Genomic DNA, 26,624 nt, shown 5'->3' on the forward strand with positions numbered 1-26,624 from the left:
GGGGGGAAAGTGGAACTTGGGGCAGGCACAGCGGGCACAGCGTCTTTGTCTGCGGTCATACCCGGGCTCTGCCCCTGCCACTGGGGTTTGGGGAATTTGGGTGGAGATAGAGTGGGGAGCGGAGTAGGGAGGTGGAGAAGGGATATGGGGCGCCGCTCTCCGTGAACAATAGCTAAGGCCACCGGGCCTTACCACCACCACCCCCTTCCCAATTGCCTGATCTAATGAGATGCTTCACTGCAGCAGCTGCAGCGACAACACTCGGGCAGTGGGGGTGGTGGAAGCAGGGCTGGAGACTTCATCCTCCTCTGAGTCCGCCTTCTAAACTGGTCTCCCTTCTTCAACTGAAGGGTGGAGAGAAATGTGGCTCCCTGCCCCTCCTCACACAGATAAACACTGATCCAGACGCTACAGGGGCAGACAGGCTGATACATAGGCACAGTAGTAATAGAAGCTCGGTCACAAAGAAGTCACCCAGGCACAGAAATTCACACATAGAGCCCTACCGACAAATGAGCACAGTGCTGCAGCAACCTAGACACACATGTAGCAGTAGAGTCACACACACACACAGAACCCTGACATGAAACTCAGTGAAATACAATGAAACAGAAACTCAGGTCAGAGATTCAGTCACTGAGAAAGAGAGAGAGAGAGAGAGAGAGAGAGAGAGAGAGAGAGAGAGAGAGAGAGAGAGAAAGAGAGAGAGAGAGAATAAAAAACACAAGGCTATACAGAGGCAAAGACAGTTACAAATCCAGTAGTCACAGCAAAATCATAGAATCACAGAGTCACAATGGCAAGATATACAGCCACCGAGGATAACACCATCTCCCTCCCTCCATCTCTGTCTCTGTCTCTCTCACTCGCTGACACACATTCACTCTGGACTTCGACTCTGAGTACTAAGGGGCCTTTGGCTAGAGTGGAATTGAGACATGGACCCTTGACCTGAAACATAAGCTCCAGGGATGCTCCTAGCACCTGGTCCCAGACTATAACCCCAGCGAACTGCAGGTCCCAAAGCTCACCCAGCTTTGGCCCCCTGGGGGAATAGGAATGGAAGACTGAAGAGTTGAGGGCCGACTCTATTCCGCTCTGCTCGGCACTGCCTGCCTCCCCTCCCTTTCCTTCCCCTCCTGCAGCTGCCGTACCAGTAATAGGAAAAGCCTCATCCTGACCAGCACGTCACCTACTCTACCGAGGCCCCACTCTCCACTCCCTGGACACATAGGTGAGTTTTAGGGTGGGAGTGGAAAGCCAGTCCAGGCTGGCTGGGAGGGTGAATGGTTGTCTCCTGGGAAGGACTGGGCTGTCCAGTCCAGAGGCGGGACCACTTAGGAAAGGAGGTGGGGCCAGATGAACAGAGGAGGGGCTAAATAGAAGAGCGGTGGGGCGTGGTTGGTTTTGGACCTAACTGGACCGCTGAGTGGGTTGGGTCAGGTTGGGCGGCTTGGAATAGAGCCAGAGCAGATTAAGATCTCGGACCTAGATCTGGATGAGCCCTCAAAGGCAGTCCGAGTTTCTGCTCGGGATCGGAGCAAAGCTGGCTGGGTTAGAGACTGAACCATATGTAGCTGAACAGGGTCAGAGAAAATCTCGATCGGAATGAGGGTCAAACGGAGGCGGGGCCGGAATGGAGGGAGCAGGGATGGCTAATGTTGAGGTAAAATTGTGGAAAGGGTCATATGGCCGAGGGGATTGAGAAGGAAGGGACTCGACAGTTCTAGCCTAAGCCGCCACTCCTCCCACTTCAGGCAGCAGCCCCCTGGACAGTCCCCGCAACTTCTCACCCAGTACTCCTGCCCATTTCTCGTTCGCCTCCTCCCGCAGGTGAGTGTCCTCCCCTCTTCACTGCTGCGCGCCCCTCCCCTTCCCCTCCCCTCCCGGGAAAATTGATGCTATATGCTGCCCACCTTTGCGCCCATGGCTATGATAGGATCGGGCAGGGAGGGAGAAGAGTTCTGGTAATAAGCTACTATGGACTAGTTGGACCTGCCACGCGCCTAATTCCCGGGGGAAGCGGGGGGGTGGGGTGGGGGTAAGGGGAAGGGAGCCGGCCGGGCCAGGAAAGCAAAAGTAGGGAGGAGTTGGTTTGGGGGCGGGGCGGGGCTTCTCCTAGTTGGGCGCGCTCCCAATAGGTACTTTCAGTGTTGCTATGACAACCCGAATGGTGATACTGGATGCGCTAGCATAGACTGTCCAACTGGCGAGCAGCCGTCGACCCCCTCAACCCCCGCCCAGCGCGCGCGTTCCCCCTTTCCCCCGCCCCCTTCCCGAGGGAAAGAACGTTCAGGAGGCTTTGGGGGAGGGGCGGCCGTTAGCCTAGGGTGAGGCTGAGGGGAGGAGGGGCTGTGGCTGTGTGTGTGTGAGATCGTGTGTGTATGAGAAGGGGGATGGGGACTTGAGTGTGCGAGAGAGGGGGATAGATGGGATTGTGTTTTGAGGAGGGGATGTGGGGGTATAGTGTGAGAAAGGAGAGGTGAGGGGACATGGGGTACCTTAACGAGGAATGGGGGACATGGGGATGGGCGAGGGAGTGGGATGACAGTGTGAGAGAAGGAAGGAGGTGTATAAAGGGGAGATGGAGATGTGTGAAGGAGGATGGGATGTTTTATAGGGGAGATGGGCGTCTATATGAGAGAGGGAAATGGGAGGAGATAGAGGAAATGGGGACTGTGGGAGAGGGCGGTGGGGATGAGAGAAAAGGGACGAGTTCCTGTCCTGAGCTAGGGAGGAATGTGAAGAGTGATGGGATCATGTCATACCTTAGAATGAGGAGGAAAGGAGCCATTAGTGACTGGAAGGAGAGGGGGTTGGGATGCCAGGGCTCTGTGTATGAATGAGTATGTGTGGAAAGAAAGCATATGTTGGAGAGAGGGAGGTCGAGGGCCACATGTGACCTGTGGGGGAGGGGCAGGCAGAAGCTTGGTGAGTGAATGATGTTAAGGGATCTGGGGCTCTGAATGTGTAAAAGAGTGGACAGCATGTATGAATTTGGTAAGATGAAGCCTGTGCTTCTGTACATATGTGAAAGGATGGGGACATGTATGCATTTGTGTGTCGGGAGGAATGGGTCTATATCAGGAATTTGAGATGGGAGAGTGGGACATGAATGAGTGTATTGTGGGAAAGTGTCTGTGCATATGTGAGGGAGGAGGGAGACATGGATGAATATTGTTTGTGAGAAAGAGGGAAGATGGAATACATATGAAGGTAGGAGAGGAGGATGGGGACATGTTTTAACCTCTATGTGAAGAGGATATATGTATACATGAGGAGAGATGTGAGGGTCAGAAAGAGACAAGGGATATATGTGTGTGTGTGTGTGTGTGTGTGTGTAAGAGTGGTAGAGCAGGAGAGGGAGGGAGGAAGAAAACAAGCATTAAGCACCTACTATGTGCCAGGCATTGTGCTAAGCACTTTATACATATACCATTTGACCTTCACCACAACCCTGGGAGGTAGGTGCCATTATTATCCCTCATTTTATAATAGAGGAAACAGACAAACAAAGGTTAAGTGATTTGCCTAGCGATACTTGGCTAGTAACCTAAGTAGCTAAGGTTAGATTTGAACTTAGGTCTTCCTGACTCCAGCTCTAGCATTCTATCCACTACACTAAAAGACTGATGTGTGAGGGAGGGATGGGATCCATGTTCAAGAAGGTAAGAGGAAGCCAGTTTTCTAAGGGAAAAGGGAAAAGTGTGCTGGTTAACCTCATGACTGGAGAATCCATGACATTTTTCCAGAAGATGTTCACTGAGTCTTCTTTGAGGAAAAAGGCAACATATTTAAGCCAGGCAGAATTTAATTTAAATGATGATCATTAAAAGGCTAGTAAAAAAAAAAAAGGTAAGAGGATCGATTGGGGGTATATGTATAGGAAAGTGAAGATGGCTCTCTGTGTATTCGGTATGAGATAGGGTCTGTGTTTATTAGAGTTTGGACATGGCAGGTTTGTGGGTCTCAGAGGACTATATGAGTGAAGAGGGATGGGGTTATCTGGGGGTAAGGTGGTTGGGAGGAGTCTGTGCATGGAAAATGGGAAAGGGAAGTGTGTATATGAGAGAGGGAGATGAGGGTTCTATGTGTTGTATGTAGGCAGAATTTTAAGAGAATGGGGATAACTTCAGAGCAGATTTGCACAATGGATCTCTGGACTTGGAGTAAGGAAGACAGATATATAGTAATTGTGTAACCTTTGACAAGGCACATAACCTTTTTCAGCCTTAGTTTCCTCATCTGTAAAATGTTGATATAAATAATTGCACTAATTTTTACCATGTTGTTGGTATCAAATGAACTCATATATGTAAAGTACTTTGCAAACTTTAAAATGCTATGTAAACCCTGAACCAGATGAAGAGAGGGTCTGTGTGTGAGAGAGAGATGAATGTGGGGATCACAGGAGAAATGAGAGGGTGGTCATGTCTAAGAGGGGAATACCAGAAGTTAGAGAAGGAATAAGGATTAAGGTTATGGTTATAGGTCTGTGAATGAGTGGAGACAGGAGGGGTGTGTGTGTGTGTGTGTGTGTGTGTGTGTGTGTGTGTGTGTGTGTGAGAGAGAGAGAGAGAGAGAGAGAGAGAGAGAGAGAGAGAGAGAAGGAATGAGGGGGATTGTGTATGAGAGAGAGGATGAGGAGGCGTCCATGAGAGACAAGGATGGAATTTGCATGTATGGAGGGTCTATGTATGAGAGTGGAGTTGGATATGTAACAGGAGGAGGGAGGAGATGGAGGACTCTCTTTGCATATGAGAAACAAGGATAGAACTTATGTGTATAGAATCTATATGAGAGTGAGATTGTGTGTGTGAGAGAAAGGGAGGGAATGGGGGGATTGTGTGAATGAGAGACAAGGATAAGATCTATGTGTATAGAGGGTTTGTGTATGAGTGGAATAGGATATATGTGTTTTGAGAGAGGACTGGTATATACAGATACATGAGGAGGACAAATGGGTTGTTAAGAAGGGAGATGAGAATGTGTGCATGAAGGACTTATGTGTAAGAGAGTAAGGTAAAGGACTTGTATTTATATAAGAGAATAAGGATGGGGCACATCTGTGTGCGAGGGGTCTGTGTGTGTGTGAGGGCAGTGTAATGAGAAGACAGATGGGGTATTAATGTGAGCTAAGGGATGATTTGGGAATTTATGGGTATGAGAGGGGATGATTATGTACATGAAAACAGGAGGGGCAGATGGGGAGTGGTGTGAGTGTTTATATACAGGGGAGCTAGGTGTCTATAAGAGACAGGAGATAGATCTGTCTGGAGATGAGAGACTAAAGATAGGTGGCTCCATATTGTATGAGAATGGAGATGGAAGGTTTCTGTGTATGTGAGAGAGAAGACAAGATTCCTTTTAAGTGGCAGAAAGGCGGAGTATATATGAGATGAGAGAATCTATAGGTGTTTGAGAAGGCATTAAGTAGTCTTTGGGCCTAAAGGGGAATGAGCATTTCTGTGTGTGAAAGAGAGGATAAAGGGAAAGCATAGATAGTAAGTAGGGTTTTGGGGAAGGAGTTATCTGTAAAGGAGAAGGGAGTAGGAGATGGAGTGTGTGAGGGAGATGTGCATATTATGAAGGGGAGAGGAAGAATATATTGAAAGATAGGAGACAGGAGCAATGTGTGAGAGAGAAAAATTAGTTGGGGATGGGGGTATGTGAGAAAAAGCACTGGGATATGGGTGAGAGAATGTGGGCAGAAAACCGGGGAATGAGAGAGGAGGATGGAGGACAGGTTGTATATGAGAGGCGGGCAATATTGGGCTTTAAGAGAAACAGGAAGAAAGGACCTGGGTAGAGCTGAGTTTGTGAGGGAAGGGCTTTATGTTTAAGTATGAGAGAGATGGATGAGATAGAGGTGTGGAGGGGAGACAGGGAATGAGGTTTTCGTGTGCATATGTGTGTATACACATGAGAAGAAATTATGTTTTATGTATGTGTGTAAAAATGGAAATGGATATGTCTGAAATGAAAGTGAGGCTGGGAGAGTGTAAGAAAATGGGATGGGAGTGTGAAAGAGAGGGGAAATGAGTATATGTGGGAGGGTTATGTGAAACAGATGGAGGATGGGTCTGAGAGAAAGGGAGCAATTGGGTGAAAGTGTGTTAGGTTATCAGAGACGGTTATATGATGAGAGTTTGTGAGAAAGAGTAAATTGTGAGAGATAGAAGCTGAATGTATATGGATGTGTGTGAGAGAGCGGGAGGGAGAATGAGCTGATGTGTGAGAGGGAATGAATGGTTGGGTATGGGTGAGAGTGTGGGGAAATGTGTGGGCAGGTGTGAGGGGGGATTGGTGTGTGTGTAGGATGGGTTTGTGTGTCAAGAAGGGAATATATATATATATATATACATATACATTTTGATAGAGTAGAGTTAGGTGGTGTTAGGTGTTTGAATGAAAGGGAGCTGAGTTTATATGAAGAAAGGCTTGTAGGCATGTGTGTGACAATGGGTGGGGAATGGATTGGTTAGTGATTGTGTGAGAAAGGAATAGAGAAGATGTGACATTTTCATAGGGTAGGGTGTTGTGTGTATAAGAGATGGGGCTGGGGATCTCTAGGAAAAGGGAGGGGTTGGGAGTCTGTGGAAGAGATTGTGAGAGTGAATGGGATGGGTGTGTGTACATATGTATGTACACCAGGGAGAAATTGGATATGGCCTGCCTGTGAGAGGAGTGAGTAAGTCTGTGTATATATGTATGAGAGAGTAAGAGGGGCAGAAAGGGATATCCCTGTGCATATTAGGGTGATTGTGTATATATGTGTGTGTGTGTGTGTGTAGATCCATGTCTATGAACGAGAGAGACAGGGTAGGTAGGTTAATAAGAGACTAGGATGGGTGGGTCCACATGGTATGAGACTGGGGATGAATGGTCTGTGTTTGGAGCAGTGATGGTGTTAACAAGGAGAGGACATAAGGGTCTGCATGGGCAGTTTATGAAGGATATGGGATATTTATGAGGGAGGGGTGGGATTGAAGAAGTGTGTGTATGTGAATGGGTGTGTAAGAGCTTTAGGGTCAATGTATATTGTGTGTGAGTGGGGATGGGTCTGGTTTACGAGAGAGGAATTGATCTGGTCTGTGTCAAAATGGGATGGGGAGGGCCATGACAAGAGGAAGGGTGGGGAGCTTAGTGAGGAGCGAGATTAGGGATGAGAGCCAGGCCTAGAGATGAGAAGTCCTGGGTTCAAATTTGGCCTCAGACACTTCTTAGCTATGTGACCCTGAGCAAGTCACTTAACCTCCATTGCTTAGCCCTTACTTCTCTTCTACCTTGGAACCAATACACAGTATTGATTCTAAGACAGAATGTAAGCATTAAAAAACAGATTAGGAATGAGAGGGTTTCATGCATATATGAGAGGAGGAATGAGGGTCTGGAGGAGACTGGGGAGGTGTGATATAAGAAATGGAGAATATGTCTATGTGCTGGATTGTGTATTTCTGTGCAAGGGAGAGAGGGTTTGGGGTTGGATATGAGTTGGAGATGGAAATATATGATTCTTCAAGAGAGTAAAGGATGAAAACACACATGAAGATATGTGTAAGGGGAATGTAAGAATGTGTTAGAGAAATCTCGATGTGAAGGGAATATGGAGGAATCTGTGGTTAATGGGGTAGGGTTCTTAGTGTATGAGCTAAGAGCCATCTCTTAGTGTATGGAGATGGGGAGCCTATTTATGTGAGAAGATGAATGGAGGCCTGAACGTACTGGTAGAATAGGGAAATCTATCTATATATGTATATCTGAGAGGGGTCTCTCTCTCTCTCTCTCTCTCTCTCTCTCTCTCTCTCTCTCTATATATATATATATATATATATATATATATATATATATACATGTATATATGTACATATATATATTTGTGGGGTGGAGAAAGGGAATGATACATGTTTGAAGAGAGCAGATAACTGTTGGAGAGGAATATAAGAGACATGGGCGTGTGCTGTAAGAGAAAATCTGTTGTGTGTATGAAACAAGGACAGTCGAGTATGAGCTAGTGTGATTGCGTGAGAGTAAATGGGGCCAAGTGACTATGTGAGGCGGGATGGGTATTTTATGAAAAGACAATGGATATATATCTTAGGGGAAGAGGAGGGGAGAGGTGTGTGACAGGAGCAGGGAATGGGTGTGCATGTGGAAGCTGAGGTAGAGGGGGGATGGAGACACAAAGGAATATGGGAGAGGAGGAGGGATATGGGGACATGTATGAGCTTTGAGAGACAGCATGTACGAGTAGGGTGGGATGGGGACGTGTCGGAGAATATGTGTTTGAGATGGAGGATGTACATGAATGTGCTTGGGTGGATAAGAGAGATGGCAATGGGGGGGAGATATGTGTAAGGGGGAGAGGAGAGAGACGCATATGTGTATGGATTTGAGGTAAGAGAGAAGCATGAGAATAGGAATGAATGAATATGTGGAGAATATATGTGTGAGAGATGAAGATGGGACCATGAAAGGCGTGAATGAAGACATGGAAAAAGTGTGATTGACAGAGGAGGAGAGGGAATGTATGTTAATGGGAGATGGGAATGTGGGTCTTAATGTGTGAGGGGGGAACTGGGAAGTGAAAGAAAAGGGAAGGATGTATGTGAGAGAGGTATGGGTGAGAGGGGTTGGGAGAGAGGAATGAATGTGTGAGGGGAGAATTGGGGTATTCTGAAATGAAAAATGGGGTATGTGTATGTGGGGAGTATGCAGGGAAAGAGAAGGTATGTGTATGGGAGATGGGGATGAATCCATGTGTGTGTGGATGGAAAGTGGATGGCTATGTATGTGAGGGAGAAGGAGAATGGTATATATGGCTGTGTTGTGACTAAGGGAGGAGAGAGGCATGTGAAAAAGGGATGGGAATATGATTGCATATATGTGTAGGAGAAAGGAAAGATGGCAGATCTTTCTATGATAAGAGGAGGGATGAGTGGGGTCTGTGTATGTGAGAGAGAGAATTGTGGGGGGGCTCTGTGAGAAGAGACATGGGAAGGTTGGGCTGTATGTTTCAGAAGAGACACAGAGATTTCTCTTTACAGTGCAGGGAGGTTAAGAAGACCTATAAATGTATGAATAGTTATTAAGATTCTGTGTGTGAGAAGGGAGATGAGGGGGCTTGGTGGGGGGCAGAGTATGGTGTTCTGTGGAAAGGAGGGAAAAAGTGATCTTTGGGAAGCATATAAGAAATGGGAATGGGTGTATCAATGGGTTAGTCGGGGTAGAAGAGAGGGAGAGCAGAAGGGTTGAAAGGCATGAGATGGGGAAGAGAAGAGGTAGAATGAGGCTATGATATGCCTGTATTTGAAAGAGAAAGGTGTATGTTTAACTGTGTGTTTAATGTGTATATATTTAAGATAGAGGGATGCATATGTTAGAGGAAAGATAAACATATGAGAGGAGAGATACATGTGTGGGGGGAAGAAGGGCTAAGTGTTAGGAGAAAGAGGTATATAGGTAAGTTGAGTTTGTACAATGTATGTGTAAGAGAACAGGCAGGTGGTAGGGAAGAGAGGAATACTAATGTTTTTTAGACAGAAAGAAAGGGCATGGATATCATGAGGGAAAATGGATGTGGGATGCATAGGATTATGGGTGTATATGGGAGAGGGCCATGTGTGTGTGAGGGAGAAAAGGGATGGGCAAGAGGTCTGCGGTGGGGGTAGAAAGAAGGGTGGGTCCTTCAAAAGTGGGAAAAAAGCTGGGTGTGTCTGTGGAAGGGAGAGAAGTGTGTGTGAGGCAAAGAGGTGCTGTATGTGGGAAGGTGAAAGAGATTGTATGTGTGTGAGGAAGAAGGGAGGATGGGTAGTATTTGTGTGATTGGGAGAAGAGGGAGCGAGAAGCATGGGTAGTAGAGAGAGAGACCTGGATGTGCATTTGAGAGAGAAGGGGGATGGGTATTGTCTGGATATGAGAAAGAGAAGGCATCTACGTTGTGTGTGTGTGAGAGAGAGAGGGAGAGTGGATATTATGGGAGGGAGAGAGAGGAAGACATTGGTGTTGAGCAAAAGGGCAATGGGATCTGTGTAAAAGGGGGGCAATGGGATCTGTGTAAAAAGAGATCTGCATCTTTCTGAAAGAAAGGGAAGTAGGTATGTGGGGAGAGAGGAGATGAGTAGGTGGGAAATCGGGAGGGTTGGATGTGAAGGAGGGGAGGGTAAGTAGCAGGGGGGGCCACAAAAGAGGAGGGTTATCATACTTAGGAGGAAGGTGACAGTGTGAAGGGGAGGGGGAATAGATATGTGGAGATAGGTAGAAGTTTAGAGAGAAGAGGGCAAGGGAGGGAGGGAGGCAAGGAAGGAGACTGGGTATGAGGAATTTAGGTGCTGAGAAGGAGGAACAGTCATCTCTGTTGTTTAGGGTGAGGTTATATGTGTGAGAGGAATCTGTATGGGGGGAAGGAAGTCTGTGCGTGTGAGATGTTTCTAGGGATGTTCATGGGAGGAGTATGGGGACATGCCTGAGTGTACGTGTTCGTGTGGAAAGAACGGGCATGGAGATAAGTATGAGTGTGCATATGAGAAGAGGTTATGAACATGTATGAGTATATTTAAGAGGGGATAAGGATATGCATGTGTGAGAGAGAGGAGGATGTTTATGAGTGTGTGAGAGGGAAACAGTGATATTTATGAATGAACATGTAAGAGAGAATGGGGAAGAAACATGTATGAAGGTATATGGAGATGGAACATGAGTATGAGTGTGAGAAGGTACATGTAGAAGGAGAGGGGTGAGTGTGAAAGAGAGGGATCTGTGTGAGAGAAAGAAAGAAAAAGGAAGGAGGGGGGAAGAGACAGGAGAGAGAGGGAAAAGATAGAGGGAGAGAGAGAAGGGGAGGTGGGGAGAGGTGGAGAGAGAGGTGTGTGTGTGTTCCTGTGGAACTCCTGTGAAGAAGTGGAATGTAGGTGTGCGGGAGAAATGGGGATGGAGGTGGGGATCTGTGAAGGAAGGGGTGATAGGAGTGAGATCTGTGTGATGAGAGTGTATGTGTTTGTGAGGAGAGAGGATTGGGATAAGTGTATGTGGCAGACTGAGGGGAGGTAGGTGAGAAGGGTGGGTTGAGTGTGTTTGGGAAAGGTCTAATTGTGCCGTTTGTGTGAAAGTGTATATGTTGTGTGAGTGTATAAGGGCCATGGGCTACTGGTCACTGAAAGGAAGGTGGGGTTATGTGAAAAGTGCATGGCCTTATGGGAGAAGAGGGAGAAGGGACTATGTGTGAATGGAGGTGTATAGGGAGGGGGAAGGGACAGCTTGCACTGTGAATGGGAACATCCTTGAGAAAGAGCAAATAAGACTCAATTCAGACCAAGTCAACTAGCACTGTGCTAGGTGCTGGGGACACAAAGACAAACTTGAAACAATCCCTGCCCTTGAGGAGTTTATATTCTACAGGGGAGGGATGGAACAATATGTACACAGATAAGTAAATACAAATATATATGCATGTATAAAAGAAATAATTATTTTGGGGGAGCATTAACAACTATAAGAAAGAGGAAAGAACTTTTAGGAGATTGTGCAAGATGGAGCTGAGGAAGAAAACCTGTGCCAAGGCATGGAAATGGGACATGAAACATCCATCATATTTAAGAAATGGCAAATAGAACAATTTGGCTGTAATGGAAGGTGTATGAGATGTAGCAAGGTGTATGAGATGTAGCAAAGTGAATGGTCTGGAAAGATAGATTATAAAAGGCTGTAAATGCCAAACAATGATTGTCACAGAGGCTCTAGAGAATCACTGAAGTTTCTTCAGCAAAGGATTGACACGGTAGGATCAGTTTAGGAATATCAACTTGGCATTTGTGTGAATAATGGATTGGGGAAAGAAGAGCCTGGAGGCAAGGAGACTTGTTAAGGAAGGCTATTCTAATGGTCTGGACAAGAAGTGATGAACATGGCCTGAACTAGAGTGGTGCAAATGGAACTCAAAGTGGTCAGATTTGAGACTAGTGTACTAGATTCAGCCAGACTTGGGCAGCTAATTGGAGACAGAGATAAAGGAGAGTGAAGAATTGACCAAGATTTCAAACCTCCATGGCTAAACTGATGATGACTGTGTGTGGGAGAAGAGAGTTGGAATGGGTCTATGAGTAAGTAAGTAAGTGGGTGAAGGGCTCTGGTAGTATGTATACAAGTGAGTATCTGAGAGTCTCTGGGAATCTGGATAAGAGTGAGTATGAAGGTGAATGTCAATGAGTAGATGTGAGGGGGAGAGTGGGATGTGTGAGAGTGTTTGAAGGGGAATAGGGATCTCTGTGAGAGTGTGAGAAATAAGGGATGTGAGCAAGTAGGTGTGAGGGGGGACAGGGACATGCATGAGGGGATTGATGAAAGAGGTGAGTTGAGGACATTTTATGGTTGATATGTTAAATTTGTTAAATCCACATTTAAGTGGATATGTTAAAAGCGGACTGGGAACATATATGAATTTATGTGAAACGGTATGAAGAAGACTAGGAGGAGAATGAGGGCTATGAGTGTGCGAAGGCTTAGAATAGGCTTTGTGTGTGTGAGATTGGGGAGAGAGAGAAAGAGAGAGAATCTTGTGTATATTGTCTCCTTCCTCTCTTTCTGTCCTTTTTCTACAGTCTACTGTAGACCTGTAGTCTTCCTTCCCCTCATCTTGTCTCCTTTCCCCCATTCTTCCCTCCTTTCCTTTCCAGATTCCTTCAACCATTTTCCTGTCTCCATTCTCTGTAACTCTTCCCCCTCTCTCATTTCTGCTCCTCTTTTCCTTTCCCTTATCTTTTCTTCTCATTTTTCCTTCTTCTCTTCTGCTCCTTACCCCTCTGTAGTCTCACTCTCCCTTTCATTTTCCTTAGTCTTTTCCCTTTCACCTCTCTTCCTAATCTTCTCTTCTTCACCTATTCTTATTACTTTCTTTCCCCATGCCTCTCTTTTTTTACTTCCCTTTTGTCTATGGTCTCTTCTTTCTTGGACCTTTCCCCCTTCATTGTTCTTAATCTTTTTCTCCCTCTTTTCCCCATTAATATACTCTCATCTCCTTTTTTTCTCCCCCAGTCTCTTACACTTTTTTCCCCATTAGTCTTTCTTCCTTTCCTTGTCCTTTGACCAGCCTTCTCTCATTTTCTTGTTTCCACCCTTTCCCAATCTTCTCCCTAGGTCTTCTCCCTTTTCCTAAATTTCCCTTCATTTTCTCTCCTCCATTCCCCATCGCCATCTCCTCAGACTTTTCCCTCCTTTCTCTCTGTGAAGTCTTGCCTTGCCTCACATCCCCTCTCCACCATGTCCTATTCTTGACTCTGGGTTTGGGTCGGAGTCTCTGAGGCCATCTTGCTTCCTGAAGAGTGGTTGGTACCCATCATCCATGGAGGCTTCTGGGGAAAGGCAAAAACTCTGTGTGTGTGTGTGTGTGTGTGTGTGTGTGTGTGTGTGTGTGTGTGTGTGTGAAAGAGACAGACAGAGAGACAGAGATAGAGAGTATATATGTGTGTGTGCGAAGAGATAGAATGGAAAGGAAGAGAGAAACTCATTCTCAGCTGCTTCTGAGGTCTTTGTGGATTGGTTTCTAGGGCAGATGGACGCCGCTGGTCTCTGGCCTCCCTCCCCTCCTCTGGCTATGGCACCAACACACCCAGCTCCACAGTTTCTGTAAGTGAGGAAAATAGAGGCTGGAGGCAGGAGACTCCAGCAATCCCCACTAGCTTTCCTTATTCACATCTTCCCCTTCTTTCCTCACATTCCCTGCCCACCCCTAGTCTCACTTTGGATCTTTCTATCCACAGGGTCCACCATATAACCATCCTCCCAAGCTTTAAGTATTTCTGCTTTAAAAAAAAGTCTCTAGCAGCCCTTCCCTCCAAGCCCACTTCTGGGCCTCGGGCCCCTGTGACTCTCTCTGCCCTGGGAGAGCCTGACTTTGCCTGTGGCACTGGGTGTCCGGTGGGTGGGCTAGTGGTGTGGGAGGAGGGGGACTCGTGGCTCTGACTAAGTCTCCTGCCCTTCTCTCCACTTTATTCTCCCCTGGGCTGCCCAGTCGTCCTGCTCCTCCCAAGAGCGGCTTCACCAACTCCCTTATCAGCCAACGGTGGATGAGCTGCACTTCTTGTCCAAGCACTTTGGCAGCACAGAGAGCATCCCGGATGAGGATGGGGGCCGTCGCTCACCTGCTGCTCGGCCCCGCTCCCGAAGCCTCAGGTCGGGCTGGGCGGGGTGGCTGAGGGTGGGAGGGTCAAGACCTGGGCGTGGATGAGCTGGAGGGAGCCCCCTGGTCGCAGAAGGGGAGGCCGGGGAGAACGGCCAGGAGAGCTGACATAGGACGGGCGACCTCTCCCTGCAGCCCCGGGCGCTCCCCTTCTTCCTACGACAATGAGATCGTGATGATGAACCATGTGTACAAGGAGAGGTTTCCCAAGGTGAGGCCAGACCCCAGCCCAGGTCCAGCCAGGCTGCACAGCCTCCATCCACAGCCACCTTTCCAGCAACTCGGGCTTGCCAGTTAGGCTGAAGCTCCCCCTAGCGGTCACTTTGCGCCCCTGCAGCCCCCGATCCCTGGCAGAGGCTGGCAGGCCCCATGCCCTCGCCGCCGTCCCCACTCCAGCCTCGGGTCCTTTGTGTTGTCATGAGGCCACTCGCTGGGGGAAGAGGAGCCGGACTCGGAGGATTTTCCTTCTGGTGGGCTTCTTGCTGTGTGACTGCCGGTGAAGCCGGCGACCCCGAGGGGCTGGGCCTTCCGCCCTGTACCCCTGAGCCCCTGAGTGCCCCTTCCCCAGGCTCCTTTCTCCAGGGCCCCTTCCCCAGGCTTCACAGCCTCTCTGCCCTGCCTGCAGGCTACGGCTCAGATGGAAGAGAAGCTGCGAGACTTCACGCGCTCCTTTGAGCCTGAGAGCGTGCTCCCTCTGGCTGATGGTGTCCTCAGCTTTATCCATCACCAGATCATAGAGCTGGCCCGAGACTGCTTGGCCAAGTCCCATGATGGCCTCATCACCACCGTCTACTTCTACGAGCTGCAGGAGAACCTGGAGAAGCTGCTGCAGGATGTAAGAGCAGGCGTGTGGTGGGAGAGAGCAGCGCCTCCTGGGAGGCCTGCGCCCGGCCTCCCTCTCCCCTGACTCCTCTAGTGTCCCTGCTTCTGTCCCGCCTGCTCACCTTTCTGGCTCTCCTCATGTCCCCACGTCCCTAGATCTTGTCCCAGGCCCGCCTGGCCCTGACTTCACCTGTGCCGGCTCCAGGCCTTCCCCACCGGCCTTGCGGCCCCAATTACCCCGGCCCGTTTCTCCTTCTTCTCTTAGGCCTATGAACGCTCCGAAAGCCTGGAAGTTGCTTTTGTCACTCAGCTAGTGAAGAAACTGCTCATCATCATCTCTCGGCCAGCACGGCTGTTAGAGTGTCTGGTGAGAGGGTGGTAGCTGGGAGGGTCCTAGGCTGTGGTTGGGGAGAGGGCTCAGAAGGGGGTGCAGCGGCTCTGAGGGCTCAGTGGACTGGACCTCCTTCAGGCTGAGGAAGGGCCAAGGCTAGGGCTGTTCTTTGGATCAGATGGATCCAGGAGTCTTTGCGGGATTGCCCTCCGTGATCTTGCTTTCTACCAGTGTTCTGAGCAGTGAAGAAGCCCAATGCTGTGCCCAGCCCTTTTAGTGCCCATATTTCCTTACGCCTTCAGGAATTTAACCCCGAGGAGTTTTACCACTTACTGGAGGCGGCAGAGGACCATGCCAAAGAAGGGCACCTGGTGAAGACAGATATCCCTCGTTACATCATCAGCCAGCTTGGCCTCACCCGAGACCCCTTTCCAGGTGCTGGTTCTGGGGGCAGCCCTCTCCACCTTCTGTGAGAGTCCAGATGAAAAAGGCTGGGGGAGGGATTTCCAGGGGCCTCCACTGGACACTCTGGGCTCTTGAAGGATGTCTGCCCCCCTCCCCCAGCATGTGCAAAGGGTAGGGTTTAGGGAGAGTGATCCAGGAACCTGGACACCCTCCACAATCCTTCACCCCTCCCCAGATGTAGTTCACCTTGAGGACCAAGACAGTGGAGGCTCCAACACCCCTGAGCAGGATGACTTTGCAGAGGTGAGTGGCCATCCCTGGAAAAGGCAGAGGCCTGAGAGGAGCTCAAGGTTCCTGCCCTGACACCACTTCTTCCCTGTTCCTTCCCTTCCCTCCAGGGGCGTGGAGCCACCCCTAAGGCCAAGAAGCCCCCTGGGGAGAGTGACTTTGAGACCATCAAACTCATCAGCAATGGAGCTTATGGGTAAGATCCAAGAGCAGAGGCCACACAGATGATGGGGAGAGAGAAGACCAGAGGGGAGGAAACTGGAGGAGAGGAGGCAGCCAGGAAGGAAGAGACCAGAGGGGAAGAGGCCAGGGAAAGAGGCCAGAGGGATGCGGATGTACCCCCGTTGCAGGGCTGTGTACTTGGTGAGGCACCGAGAGACACGCCAGCGCTTTGCCATGAAGAAGATCAACAAGCAGAATCTGATCCTTCGTAACCAGATCCAGCAGGCATTCGTGGAGCGTGACATCCTCACCTTTGCCGAGAACCCCTTTGTCGTCAGCATGTTCTGTTCCTTTGAGACCAAACGCCATCTCTGCATGGTCATGGAATATGTGGAAGGTAGGTGGTGGGTGGTCACTAGCCACCGGCCCTGGCAAGGCTGTTTATTGCAAAGCCACTAACATGTATTCAAAACCCACTTCATTCAAGGCTTTGGGCCCAATGCTAGGGATGCAACTACCCCCAAATAGCTTACAGGCTGGAAGAGGGGAAGGGTCCAAGGCACAAGGGAGGCAAATTAGATGGAGACAGAATCGGTGTAGAAATCTGGAAAAAATGTAGGAAAATTGAAGGGAGAGCCCCCTTTCATCCAGAGTAATTGGGAAGGCTTCCTGGAAGAGGTGACACCTGAGCTAGGTTTTGGTTATAACAAGACTTTTACCACGTAGAGATGAAGAAAAATGTGGGATACTATTCCAGGCATGGAGAATATACCCTTTAAGAATGCTTATAGGCTAGAGGCAGGTACTGGTTGAGTTTAGGGAGCAGCTAGCCATCAAGTTTGCTTAGAGAGAAATGATAGTAAAAAGACTAAATAAAGTCAGGTTGTAGAAGGCCTTAAATGTCAGACTGAGGAGTTTGTATTTAAAAAAAAATGTTTCCTCTGAGTTTATTACTTTTAAAAAAAAAAGGCTAAAACAAAGACTCTTCAACCAGGCACAGCCCCATTTTATATTATTTGTATATTTGTATTTATTTGTATTTTATCTAGTAGGGAGTCTCTTTTTTGAGCAGAAAGGATCAGCTTTGTGAAGGTTGGAGTAGAACTGGAAGAGACTTAGATACAGGTCATTTCAGTGGTATATGATTCTTTGTGACTCCATTTGGGTTTTTTTTTGGCAGAGATCCGGGACTGGTTTGCCATTTCCTTTTCTAATTCATTTGACAGATGAGGAAACTGAGGCAAACAGGGTTAATTAAGTGACTTGCCCAGGGTGTGTGAGGCCAGATTTGAATTCATGAAGATGAGTCTTCTGATTCCAAGCCCAGTGCTCTATCTGCTGCGCCACCTACCTTCGCTTAATAGTCCAAGCAAGAGGTGATAAAGGCCATGAGAAGCTGCAGAAACAGTAAGAAAGATGACGGATGAGGTCATTTCAGCTGGCTCAGACAAACCACCTTCTGGAAAACTGAAATAGTGGGCAGATGGCATTGCCTGACTACTGTCAGTGATAGTGGAGACTTTCAGAATTGTCTTTGATCACTGTATTTCCAAGAATAGCCAAGTCATTCACAGTTGATCATTGTACAATACTGCTAATTCTTGGAGCTACCAGGAGTGGGATGGGCTGCCTTGGGTGGGGGTGACGGGGAGCCACAGTGGATCCTTCCTCATATAGACCTCATAATGACCTTTTGTGGAGTACATTGTAAAAGGGATCTTGGGGGCAGTTAGGTGGCTCACTGGTTGAAGGCCAGGCCTGGAGACAGGAGGTCCTGGGTTCAAATCTGGCCTCAGACACTTCCCAGCTATGTGGGAATCACAAAATCACTTAATCCTGATTGCCTAGCCCTTACTGATCTTTTGCCTTAGAATGGATGCTTAGTATTGATTCTAAGAGAGAAGGTCAGGGTTTTAAAAAAAGGAGGGCTCTTGGTGCAGGTGTGTATTGAGGTCAATTGCTGTTGAGGCCCCTTCTCACCCTGAGATTCTGTACTTCCATGACTGAGAAAACATCAGCAGGTTTAGCTGTTAATAAGTTATTGGTTAGATAGACAGAGAGACAGAGGCAAAGAAGGGAGGGAAGGGAAACGAGAGAAAAAGAGAGACAGATAGACAGACAAACAGAGTCAGAGAGACAGAGACAGAGACAGAGAAGAGAGAAGTAAGAAAGCAGAGGAAGAGAAAGGAAAGGAGAGAGAAGGAAGAGACGGAGATAGAGACAGGCAGAGAGGGTGGAGAGAGGAGAGAGAAAAAGCAAAAGAGGGAGGAAGGAAAGAAAGGGGAGAGAGAGAGAAAGAGATCAAGGCTGACTGGCAAGAACATTTTCAGTTGAGTGGTAGTATCAGCAATCAGACTGCTGCAAGGGTCTGAAGAGTGTTGAAGTAATGGGAAAACAGAACCAGGGAGTGTGAGCTATTCAGGGAGTGAGTTATCAGTGATAAGGAAGAAAGCTAGAGGAAGTGAGTGTCAAGAGAAGGTTGTTTTTGTTTTAAAAATAGGGGAATATGAGCATGTTTCAGGCAGCAGGAATAGAGCCAATATCCAAGAAGAAATGGTAGTTGAGAAAGGGAATTTGAATGGAGGCCCATTCCTAAAGGATTAGGAGAGTATGGGATCAAGGGAACCAGTATAAGGGGTAGCCTTGAAAAGGAGAAGGGCCACCTCAGCCTATGAGGCTGGCCAAAAGAGGAGAGATAAGGATGCAAGAATCTGGATGAGAGAAAGTGTGGTTGCTCCCAATTGATGGCCTCCATCTCCTCAGTAAAGTAAGAACTTGGGCCATTTGCTGAGAAAAGGGGTGGAGAAGGCAAATTTGGGAGCCCCCTCTTCTGATCAGGGGCCTGCTGAGATGAGACATGGCCTCTGTCATCTGAGGGGCAAAGCCCTGTGCCCTGTGCCCAGCAGCCTGGATTCAGGACCAAGGGAGAGGTGGATATTGAGCAAGCTGTGGGGACTGACGAAAGGACCCAGACTTGGGGGGTCCCCCCTACAGGAGGAGATTGTGCCACACTGCTTAAGAATATTGGAGCCCTGCCTGTGGAGATGGCTAGGATGTACTTCGCAGAGACAGTGCTGGCTCTGGAGTACCTGCACAATTATGGCATCGTGCACCGAGACCTCAAGCCTGACAAGTAGGGGAATCCCCTCCTGACCCCAACCCAATCCCCACTGATCCCCCACCCATTCCTTGCCCACCTCCCCACTATCTAATGTCCCACCAATTTCCTTGGGCCCTCCTTCCTCCTCTAGCTGCACTTCTTCACGCACTCCTTCCCCTAAATCCCCCATGTCCTTGGACTTGACCCACTTCTCACTTCCTTTTGTCTTCCCTCATCTGCCCCTCATCCTACAGTTTCCTCACTTTTCCCTACCTCCTAAATTACTGCCCAGTTGTTTTCCATTCCCTGCAAGTTCTCAGTACCTACATTCCCTATTTACTGTGTATTGTCCCCTTAATCTCCTCTCTCCTCTCTATGCATTGTCCTATTCACTGCTCCCCGGCTCCATTCACTCAAGTCCCCAGCTTCCTATGCCTGCCAATCCCCAATCTTCATTGGCATGTGAAGGTCAACATTGGGAAGAGGCTTGTGACCATGGACTTGGGCAGGGGGTGGGCACTGAGAGAGGGACTTCCTGAAGCTGTGCCAGGCTGGGGTGGGTTGGGGCTTGGTATCTCTGAGGTGCCCCCATGCCCCCAGCCTCCTCATCACCTCCATGGGCCACATCAAGCTGACAGACTTCGGCCTCTCCAAGATGGGCCTGATGAGCCTCACCACGAACCTGTATGAGGGCCACATCGAGAAGGACGCCCGAGAGTTCCTGGATAAGCAGGTGGGAGAAGGCGGCAGCAGGGTTTTGCATGGGAAGGGGTCTGACTTAGGGATCATGGCTGGGATCTTCACACAGGTATGTGGGACACCTGAGTATATCGCACCTGAGGTGATCCTGCGCCAGGGCTACGGGAAGCCTGTGGACTGGTGGGCCATGGGCATCATCCTCTATGAGTTCCTGGTGGGCTGCGTGCCTTTCTTTGGAGACACTCCCGAGGAGTTGTTTGGGCAGGTCATCAGTGGTGCGTGTGCCTGTCCATTGTCCTACCAACTGGCCACTGTCCCCCCGCCCCTTTAGCCCACTTGGGCAATCACTTGTTCTCACATTCATCCAAAAATCATAAGCACCTCGTGTGCAAGGCCCTGTGTTAGACCCCGAGCCAAAGATAAAAACAGGGGTCCCTGCCTGGTCGAAGGGGAGGATTCTCTGGGGGTGGGGATACAGCATGTACACAAATTCAATACAGAGTAATCCCAGAGGGTGAGCACATGGACAACAGGGGGCCTGGGGAGGATCAGGGCCTTTGCCTTTCCCTGGCACCTTTGAACTTAATCCCACCAATAGGAGGTAATGGAAGAGTTTCACTGGCCCTGCTGATGATGTGGGTCCCAAGAGTTTGGTTCCCCTCACTGCCTTCTCTCCCTGCTTTCTGCTTCCCTCCCTCATCCTTCTCTTCATTCCCTTGCAGATGACATCCTATGGCCTGAGGGGGAGGAAGCCTTGCCCACTGATGCCCAGCTCCTCATCTCCTGCCTCTTACAAACCAACCCTTTGGTGCGCCTGGGTGCAGGTAAGGAGGGGTGTCTGGCATTGGGTGCCCCCTTAATCCTCAGACAGCCTGTAGGCCCCCTGCCTAGGGCCTATGGTCAACTCCTCCCCCAGGCGGTGCATTTGAGGTGAAGGAGCATAGCTTTTTCCGGGAGCTGGACTGGACGGGCCTTTTAAGGCAGAAGGCTGAGTTCATCCCCAACCTGGAGTCAGAGGATGACACCAGTTACTTTGACAGTGAGTTCTCGGCCCTTGCCACTCTGGCCTTGTCCACTTGGGGCCCGAGGGAGGGGGAAAGTAGGGGGCACAGGGCGAGGGAAGAGCTGCCCGGCCTCCTCAGCCTGCCCTGATGCTCATCTCGTGGTGGCCCCAGCCCGCTCTGACAGGTATCATCATGTCAACTCGTATGATGAAGATGACACGACAGAGGATGAGCCTGTGGAAATTCGCCAATTCTCCTCCTGTTCCCCCCGATTCAGCAAAGTAAGCTCCCCTCCCCCGAGCTATGCCCAGGGCAGGGAGGGCTCCTCCAGGGCCACCATGGTGGGGCTCCAGCCCCATGACTGGCCCATCCCCCTAGGTGTACAGCAGCATGGAACAGCTGTCCCAACACGAGCCCAAACCTCCCACAAGCGGCAAGCGGGAATCCGGCACCAAGAGCCAAGAGGAGAAGGCAGCCAGCAAGCGGGAGGGGCTGGGAGGCCTCACGCTGCGAGACAAGAGTTGGAGGGGGGGGTCCCCAGAGATGTGAGCTGGGACAGAACCCTGGGCTGTGGCGGGGGGCAGGGGGGGGACCCAAAGTAGGGAGGCGGGGGAGGGCAGGGCAGATCCTCTGATTCTCTTCTCTGTGTTGGGGCAAAGGAGCCACTTGAGACTGGGAGATCTTTGACAGCACAAATGTTGCCTCTGACTCCCCTGGCCCTTCCTCCCCTAGCAAACGCCTGTCAGCCTCTGAGTCATCCTTCCTGGAGGGGGAGGCCAGTCCCCCACTGGGTGCTCGAAGACGCTTTTCAGCCCTCCTGGAGCCTAGCCGCTTTAGCGCTCCCCAGGAGGATGAGGATGAAGGAAGGGTTCGGAGGCCTCCCCGGCCTAGCTCTGATCCCCCTGGAAGTCTAGACAGCAGAGCTCCCAAGGAAGGGACTGCAGGGGACAGCACCCCAAGCACTGGAGACTCAGAACCTGGTGAGTATGCTTTTCCTCTCTCCCCTTTACCCCCTTAGCCTAACCCTTTACTGGCAAATGAATTGCATGTTTGGCCTAGAATCAAGAAGACTTGAGTTCAACTCCAGTTTTTGTGATCCTGAACAAATCACTTAACCTATGTTGGCTCAGTTTCCTCAACTGTAAAATGGGGATAAGAGCATCTACCTCCTAGGGCTGTCAAAAGGATCAAATGAGATAATATTTGTAAAGTCCTTAGCACAGCAGCTGGCACATAGTAGGTGCTTCCTACTGGCTCCCTTCCCTTAGCACAAGGGCTCTGCTCTTTCCTAGCTGGATGACCCTGGGCAAATCCCTTCCTTATCTGGGTCTGACCCTTCTCTGAAAGTGAGAGAGTTGGACCAGATGATCTCTGAGCTGCTTTCAGTTCTAAATCCTGTGGTACTAAGGGTCCTAGGGTTGACTTCTTTTTTTTAAGCTCTCATTCAGGTTCATCCCCCTGCTGTCAATAACTGGAGAGGGTGCAGAGGACAGATTTTCTCCAAAGATAGTGCCAGTTGGGTCACAGTATTTTTTTCCTTCCTCTTTCCCTCCATCCTCCTTCCCCATACCTGCCCTTTTAGGTATAATAAAAAGATATCTGTGTTGTAGTCAGACCGGGGTTCAAATCCCAGTTCTAGCGTCAGCTTTTGACCTGGCCTCTGGACCTCTCCAAGGCTCCATTTTTATCATCTTTTAGCCATGGAATAGTAATCTACTTCCCAGTTCCCAGGACCTTTTGGAAGAGTGTCCCTGGTAACAGCAGGGGGGGCTGTAGTGGCCATTATTTCCAACCAGGTGAATTGATCCCACTGACAAAAGATGGAGACCCTTCAGCCCCGAAGGCCACCAATGATCTGGTCCTCCGAAGAGCAAGGCACCAGCAGCAGATCTCTGGAGAGCCAGCAGAGAAGCGGCCCTCACGCCCTGGGGGCAAAGTCATCAAGTCAGCCTCAGCCACTGCTCTGTCTGTCATGATCCCCACAGGTGATCTGGGGCTGGGGAGGCCGGGTGCCCAGGGAGGCCGAGGAGAGAAGGAGCCCCATCGCATGGCGGGACAGTCCCCCTCGTGGTGTGGACTGTTTGCTGACCACCCGCAATCCCCATGTCCACAGTAGACCAGCATGGCAGCTCCCCCCTGGCCAGTCCTATGTCTCCTCGATCACTTTCTTCCAACCCGTCATCGAGGGACTCGTCTCCCAGTCGGGACTACTCCCCCGCCGTCAGTGCCCTCCGCTCCCCCATCACCATCCAGCGCTCAGGCAAGAAGTACGGCTTTACCCTCAGGGCCATCCGTGTCTACATGGGCGACTCAGATGTTTATAGTGTCCATCACATCGTTTGGGTGAGTGCCTGACCTCCCAGGGCAGGGGGCAGGATGGTGGTCACTGGGGAAGAGACTGTACTTCCCAGAACTCCCCTCTTCTTCTAGCTCCTCCGGCACCCCCAATGTTGCTAGTTTGGTGGGCTGGGCAAGGGCAGGACCTAGAGAGGACCCAGGGTTGGGCCCAGGCTGTGCTACCTACTCGATGGGTGACCTTGGGCCAGTCACTGTCTCTCTGAACATTAGTTTCGTCACCAATAAAATGAAGTTCACACTTCTTGTGCCCCATCCTGAAAGGGCTTTTATCCTAAGATCATAGGCTGTTGAGCTGGAAGGGACCTTGGGGATCACTGACCCAACCCCCTCATTTTGCAAATGAGGAAACTGGCTGAGAGCAGTTAAATGACTTGCTCAGGGTGAGCCATATGGTAAGTAGATTGCATGGCGAGGACTGTGCCTCGAGGGCCAGATAATAAAGCCAGTGTGCGTTCTACCCTACTGTCCTTATGAGGAAGACCCTTTGCCTCGGAGAGGGCTCTAGAAATGGGAGTCGTTTCTGTCCACCCTTTGTGAGATTCAGGCTGTGACCACAGCTTCGGGCTGCCCCCAACAGGGACAGACACCGGCCAGGTCTCCCAGCGTGAGGCCTGACGAAGCCTTGGCTGGGGAAGGGAGATTCCCACAACCATTTGTTGTTCCCTCTCCCTGGCAGCACGTGGAGGAGGGAGGACCTGCCCAGGAGGCTGGACTCTGTGCGGGGGACCTCATCACCCATGTGAATGGGGAGCCTGTGCACGGGATGGTGCACCCAGAGGTGGTGGAGCTAATCCTCAAGGTCAGAAGCGGGAAGGAGGAAAGAAGGGCATGAAGGGGGGTGGGGGTTGGGCAGCCCCAGGGGGGGTCGAGGAGATGGGAGAGGGGCTAGGGCAGGGGGAGGGAAAGGTACCCGAAGGGGAGGGGATGCAGGACAGATGGGAGTTTGGGGGTCCAAAGGACCTTCAGAGGTGACCTTTTTGCTCTGGTGCTTCCAGAGTGGGAACAAAGTGGCCGTGACAACGACACCTTTTGAGAACACGTCCATCCGCATTGGGCCTGCCAGGCGCAGCAGCTACAAGGCCAAGATGGCCCGGAGGAACAAGAGGCCAGCGGCTAAGGAGGGTCAGGAGAGGTAGGGGCCCCATGCCAGGACTTCTCCTGGTCAGCGTAGCTCAGGACAGGGGGACGCGGGTCTGGCTCTGCCACTTCTCTTCTGTAAAATGAGGACGTTGGCTGATCTTTACCTTTTCTTCCTACTCAGCAGTTCTCCATCCCAGAGTAGGACAGATGGGAAGGGGGGAAGCTTAGCTTCCCTCTAAGATAAGGGCCTTGAACCCTGGGGCAGGGGTGGGGTGTGTGTGGGGGGGGGGTGAGGGGGTGGAGGGAGGAGTTCTAGGGCCACTGGACCATGCTGGGCCTCCACCTCTCTCTCCTGCCCACAGCAGGAAGCGCAGTTCTCTGTTCCGAAAGATCACCAAGCAGTCCAACCTCCTCCACACCAGCCGCTCCCTCTCATCCCTCAATCGATCCCTCTCCTCCAGCGACAGCCTCCCTGGGTCCCCGACCCACGGCCTGCCCGCCCGTTCCCCCACACACAGTTACCGCTCCACGCCGGATTCGGCCTACCTAGGTATGGCTTCCCTGTGGCGAGGGTGGGCAGGGAGTGGGGGGCATCCAGGGTTGAGGACTTACGGGGCCCCTTCACGATTTCTTCTCTTCCCTGTCCTGCAGGTGCCTCTTCTCAGAGCAGCTCCCCAGCTTCCAGCACCCCCAACTCCCCAGCTTCTTCCTCCCACCACATCCGGCCTAGCACTCTTCACGGCCTGTCCCCCAAACTGCACCGACAGTACCGCTCGGCCCGCTGCAAGTCAGCCGGCAACATCCCCCTGTCGCCACTGGCACACACGCCCTCCCCCACGCAGTCATCGCCTCCCCCACTGCCTGGCCACACCGTGGGCAGCTCCCACACCACCCAGAGCTTCCCTGCCAAGTTACACTCATCTCCACCTGTGGTGCGCCCGCGCCCTAAGAGTGCTGAGCCCCCCCGCTCCCCACTTCTTAAGAGGGTCCAGTCTGCTGAGAAGCTGGGCTGCCCGTTGGGCACTGACAAGAAAGGCGCGCTGCGTAAGCACAGTCTGGAAGTGGGGCACCCCGACTTCCGCAAGGACTTCCATGGAGAGCTGGCATTACACAGCCTTGCTGAGGCTGAGGGCGAGACGGGCCCTGCATCTGCCGCTGCTGAGGGGCCCGGGGCTCCCCGCCCCCCACCTATGAGGCGCCTGGGCCGCCAGGAGTCACCCCTAAGTCTGGGTGGGGGAGACCCGCTCCTAGCCGGGCCCCGGGGGGGTGAAGGTCCCAAGGAAGAAAAGCCAGCCACTGGCCCAGGACCTCCTGGAGCAGGCAAAGTCCCAGAGCCTGAAGGGTCCTCCCGTAAGGAAAGGGAAGTGGGCAGCAGTAGGGGGGAGCCTTCCTGGTCAGGGGGCTGCATCGCTCCTGGGTGCCCGCCTCGGGCACCACCCCCAGGCCGAACTCTGGATCGAGAAGGGGGAGGCACGAGGCACCAGGGGGTGCAGACGGAGGACGCGGGTGGGGCAGCCCGGGCCTTGGCCAAGGCAGCCCTGAGCCCCGTGCAAGAGTATGAGGTGGGCAGGCGCAGCAGTGCCAGTGAGGCAGCCACCTCCCCCCGGGGAGGCCCAGGCAGTGACCTGCCCCCCGTCCCCATCGTCGTGGAGCCCAAGTCGGAGGTGTGCAGGCCTCCCCCTGAGGCTCCTGGGGGGAGGGTGGCCAAGGAGCGTTGGGTCCTGGAGGTGGTAGAAGAAAGAACCACCTTGAGCCTGCCCCGATCAAAGCCCGTATCTCCTAAACTCTCTCCGGAGCCCCCAGGCTCTGCTAGGAACGGGCCTGGCCCTGATGCCGGGCATCCACAAGTCCCCACCGCCCTCCCCATCCCCGCTCTCTCGGGCCCCAAGAGTGAATCGGGGCTCCCTCCTCGCCTTCCTGCTGAGCCTACGCCCAGCTCAGGCCTGGCCAAGAAGGGGTCGGCGAACTGAAGCTGGGCCCAGAGCCTGGCCCTCTGTCAGGAGGCCTGGAGGGGCGGCGCAGACTGTACAGTGGTTGTATACATATGTACACATATAAATAAAGTGCGTGCTACGCATTCTGGGCTCCAGGCTCTCTGGACCTGCCGCAGGGGGCAGCGGGGGTGTCTGAGCAAGCAGGCCCAGCCAGAGCGCGCCCGCCCGGTGCAGAGGCGCCCGCGTTCCCAGGAGGCAGCGAGCCAGA

The 26,624-nt window shown here is 51.2% G+C and overlaps 1 protein-coding gene across 1 annotated transcript; it reads left to right on the forward strand.

Annotated features, from left to right (window-relative positions):
* Positions 1 to 229: 229 nt before the first annotated feature.
* Positions 230 to 26,438, forward strand: MAST1 (microtubule associated serine/threonine kinase 1). The gene is made up of 27 exons (XM_044685054.1): positions 230 to 312; positions 1,146 to 1,234; positions 1,758 to 1,833; positions 13,542 to 13,620; positions 14,006 to 14,166; positions 14,309 to 14,384; positions 14,799 to 15,008; positions 15,261 to 15,362; positions 15,629 to 15,761; positions 15,967 to 16,034; positions 16,130 to 16,215; positions 16,370 to 16,578; positions 19,176 to 19,314; positions 19,882 to 20,014; positions 20,090 to 20,255; positions 20,703 to 20,804; positions 20,897 to 21,019; positions 21,156 to 21,265; positions 21,363 to 21,529; positions 21,717 to 21,968; positions 22,761 to 22,969; positions 23,098 to 23,327; positions 24,019 to 24,141; positions 24,338 to 24,474; positions 24,785 to 24,972; positions 25,074 to 25,688; positions 25,749 to 26,438. The coding sequence occupies exons 1-27, from the start codon at positions 230 to 232 to the stop codon at positions 26,390 to 26,392; spliced, it is 4,710 nt and encodes a 1,569-aa protein (XP_044540989.1). The 3' UTR covers positions 26,393 to 26,438.
* The last annotated feature ends 186 nt before the right edge of the window (positions 26,439 to 26,624 follow it).

This window comes from Gracilinanus agilis, chromosome 1, assembly GCF_016433145.1.
Source record: "Gracilinanus agilis isolate LMUSP501 chromosome 1, AgileGrace, whole genome shotgun sequence".
In the NCBI taxonomy this organism is placed as follows: domain Eukaryota; kingdom Metazoa; phylum Chordata; class Mammalia; order Didelphimorphia; family Didelphidae; genus Gracilinanus; species Gracilinanus agilis.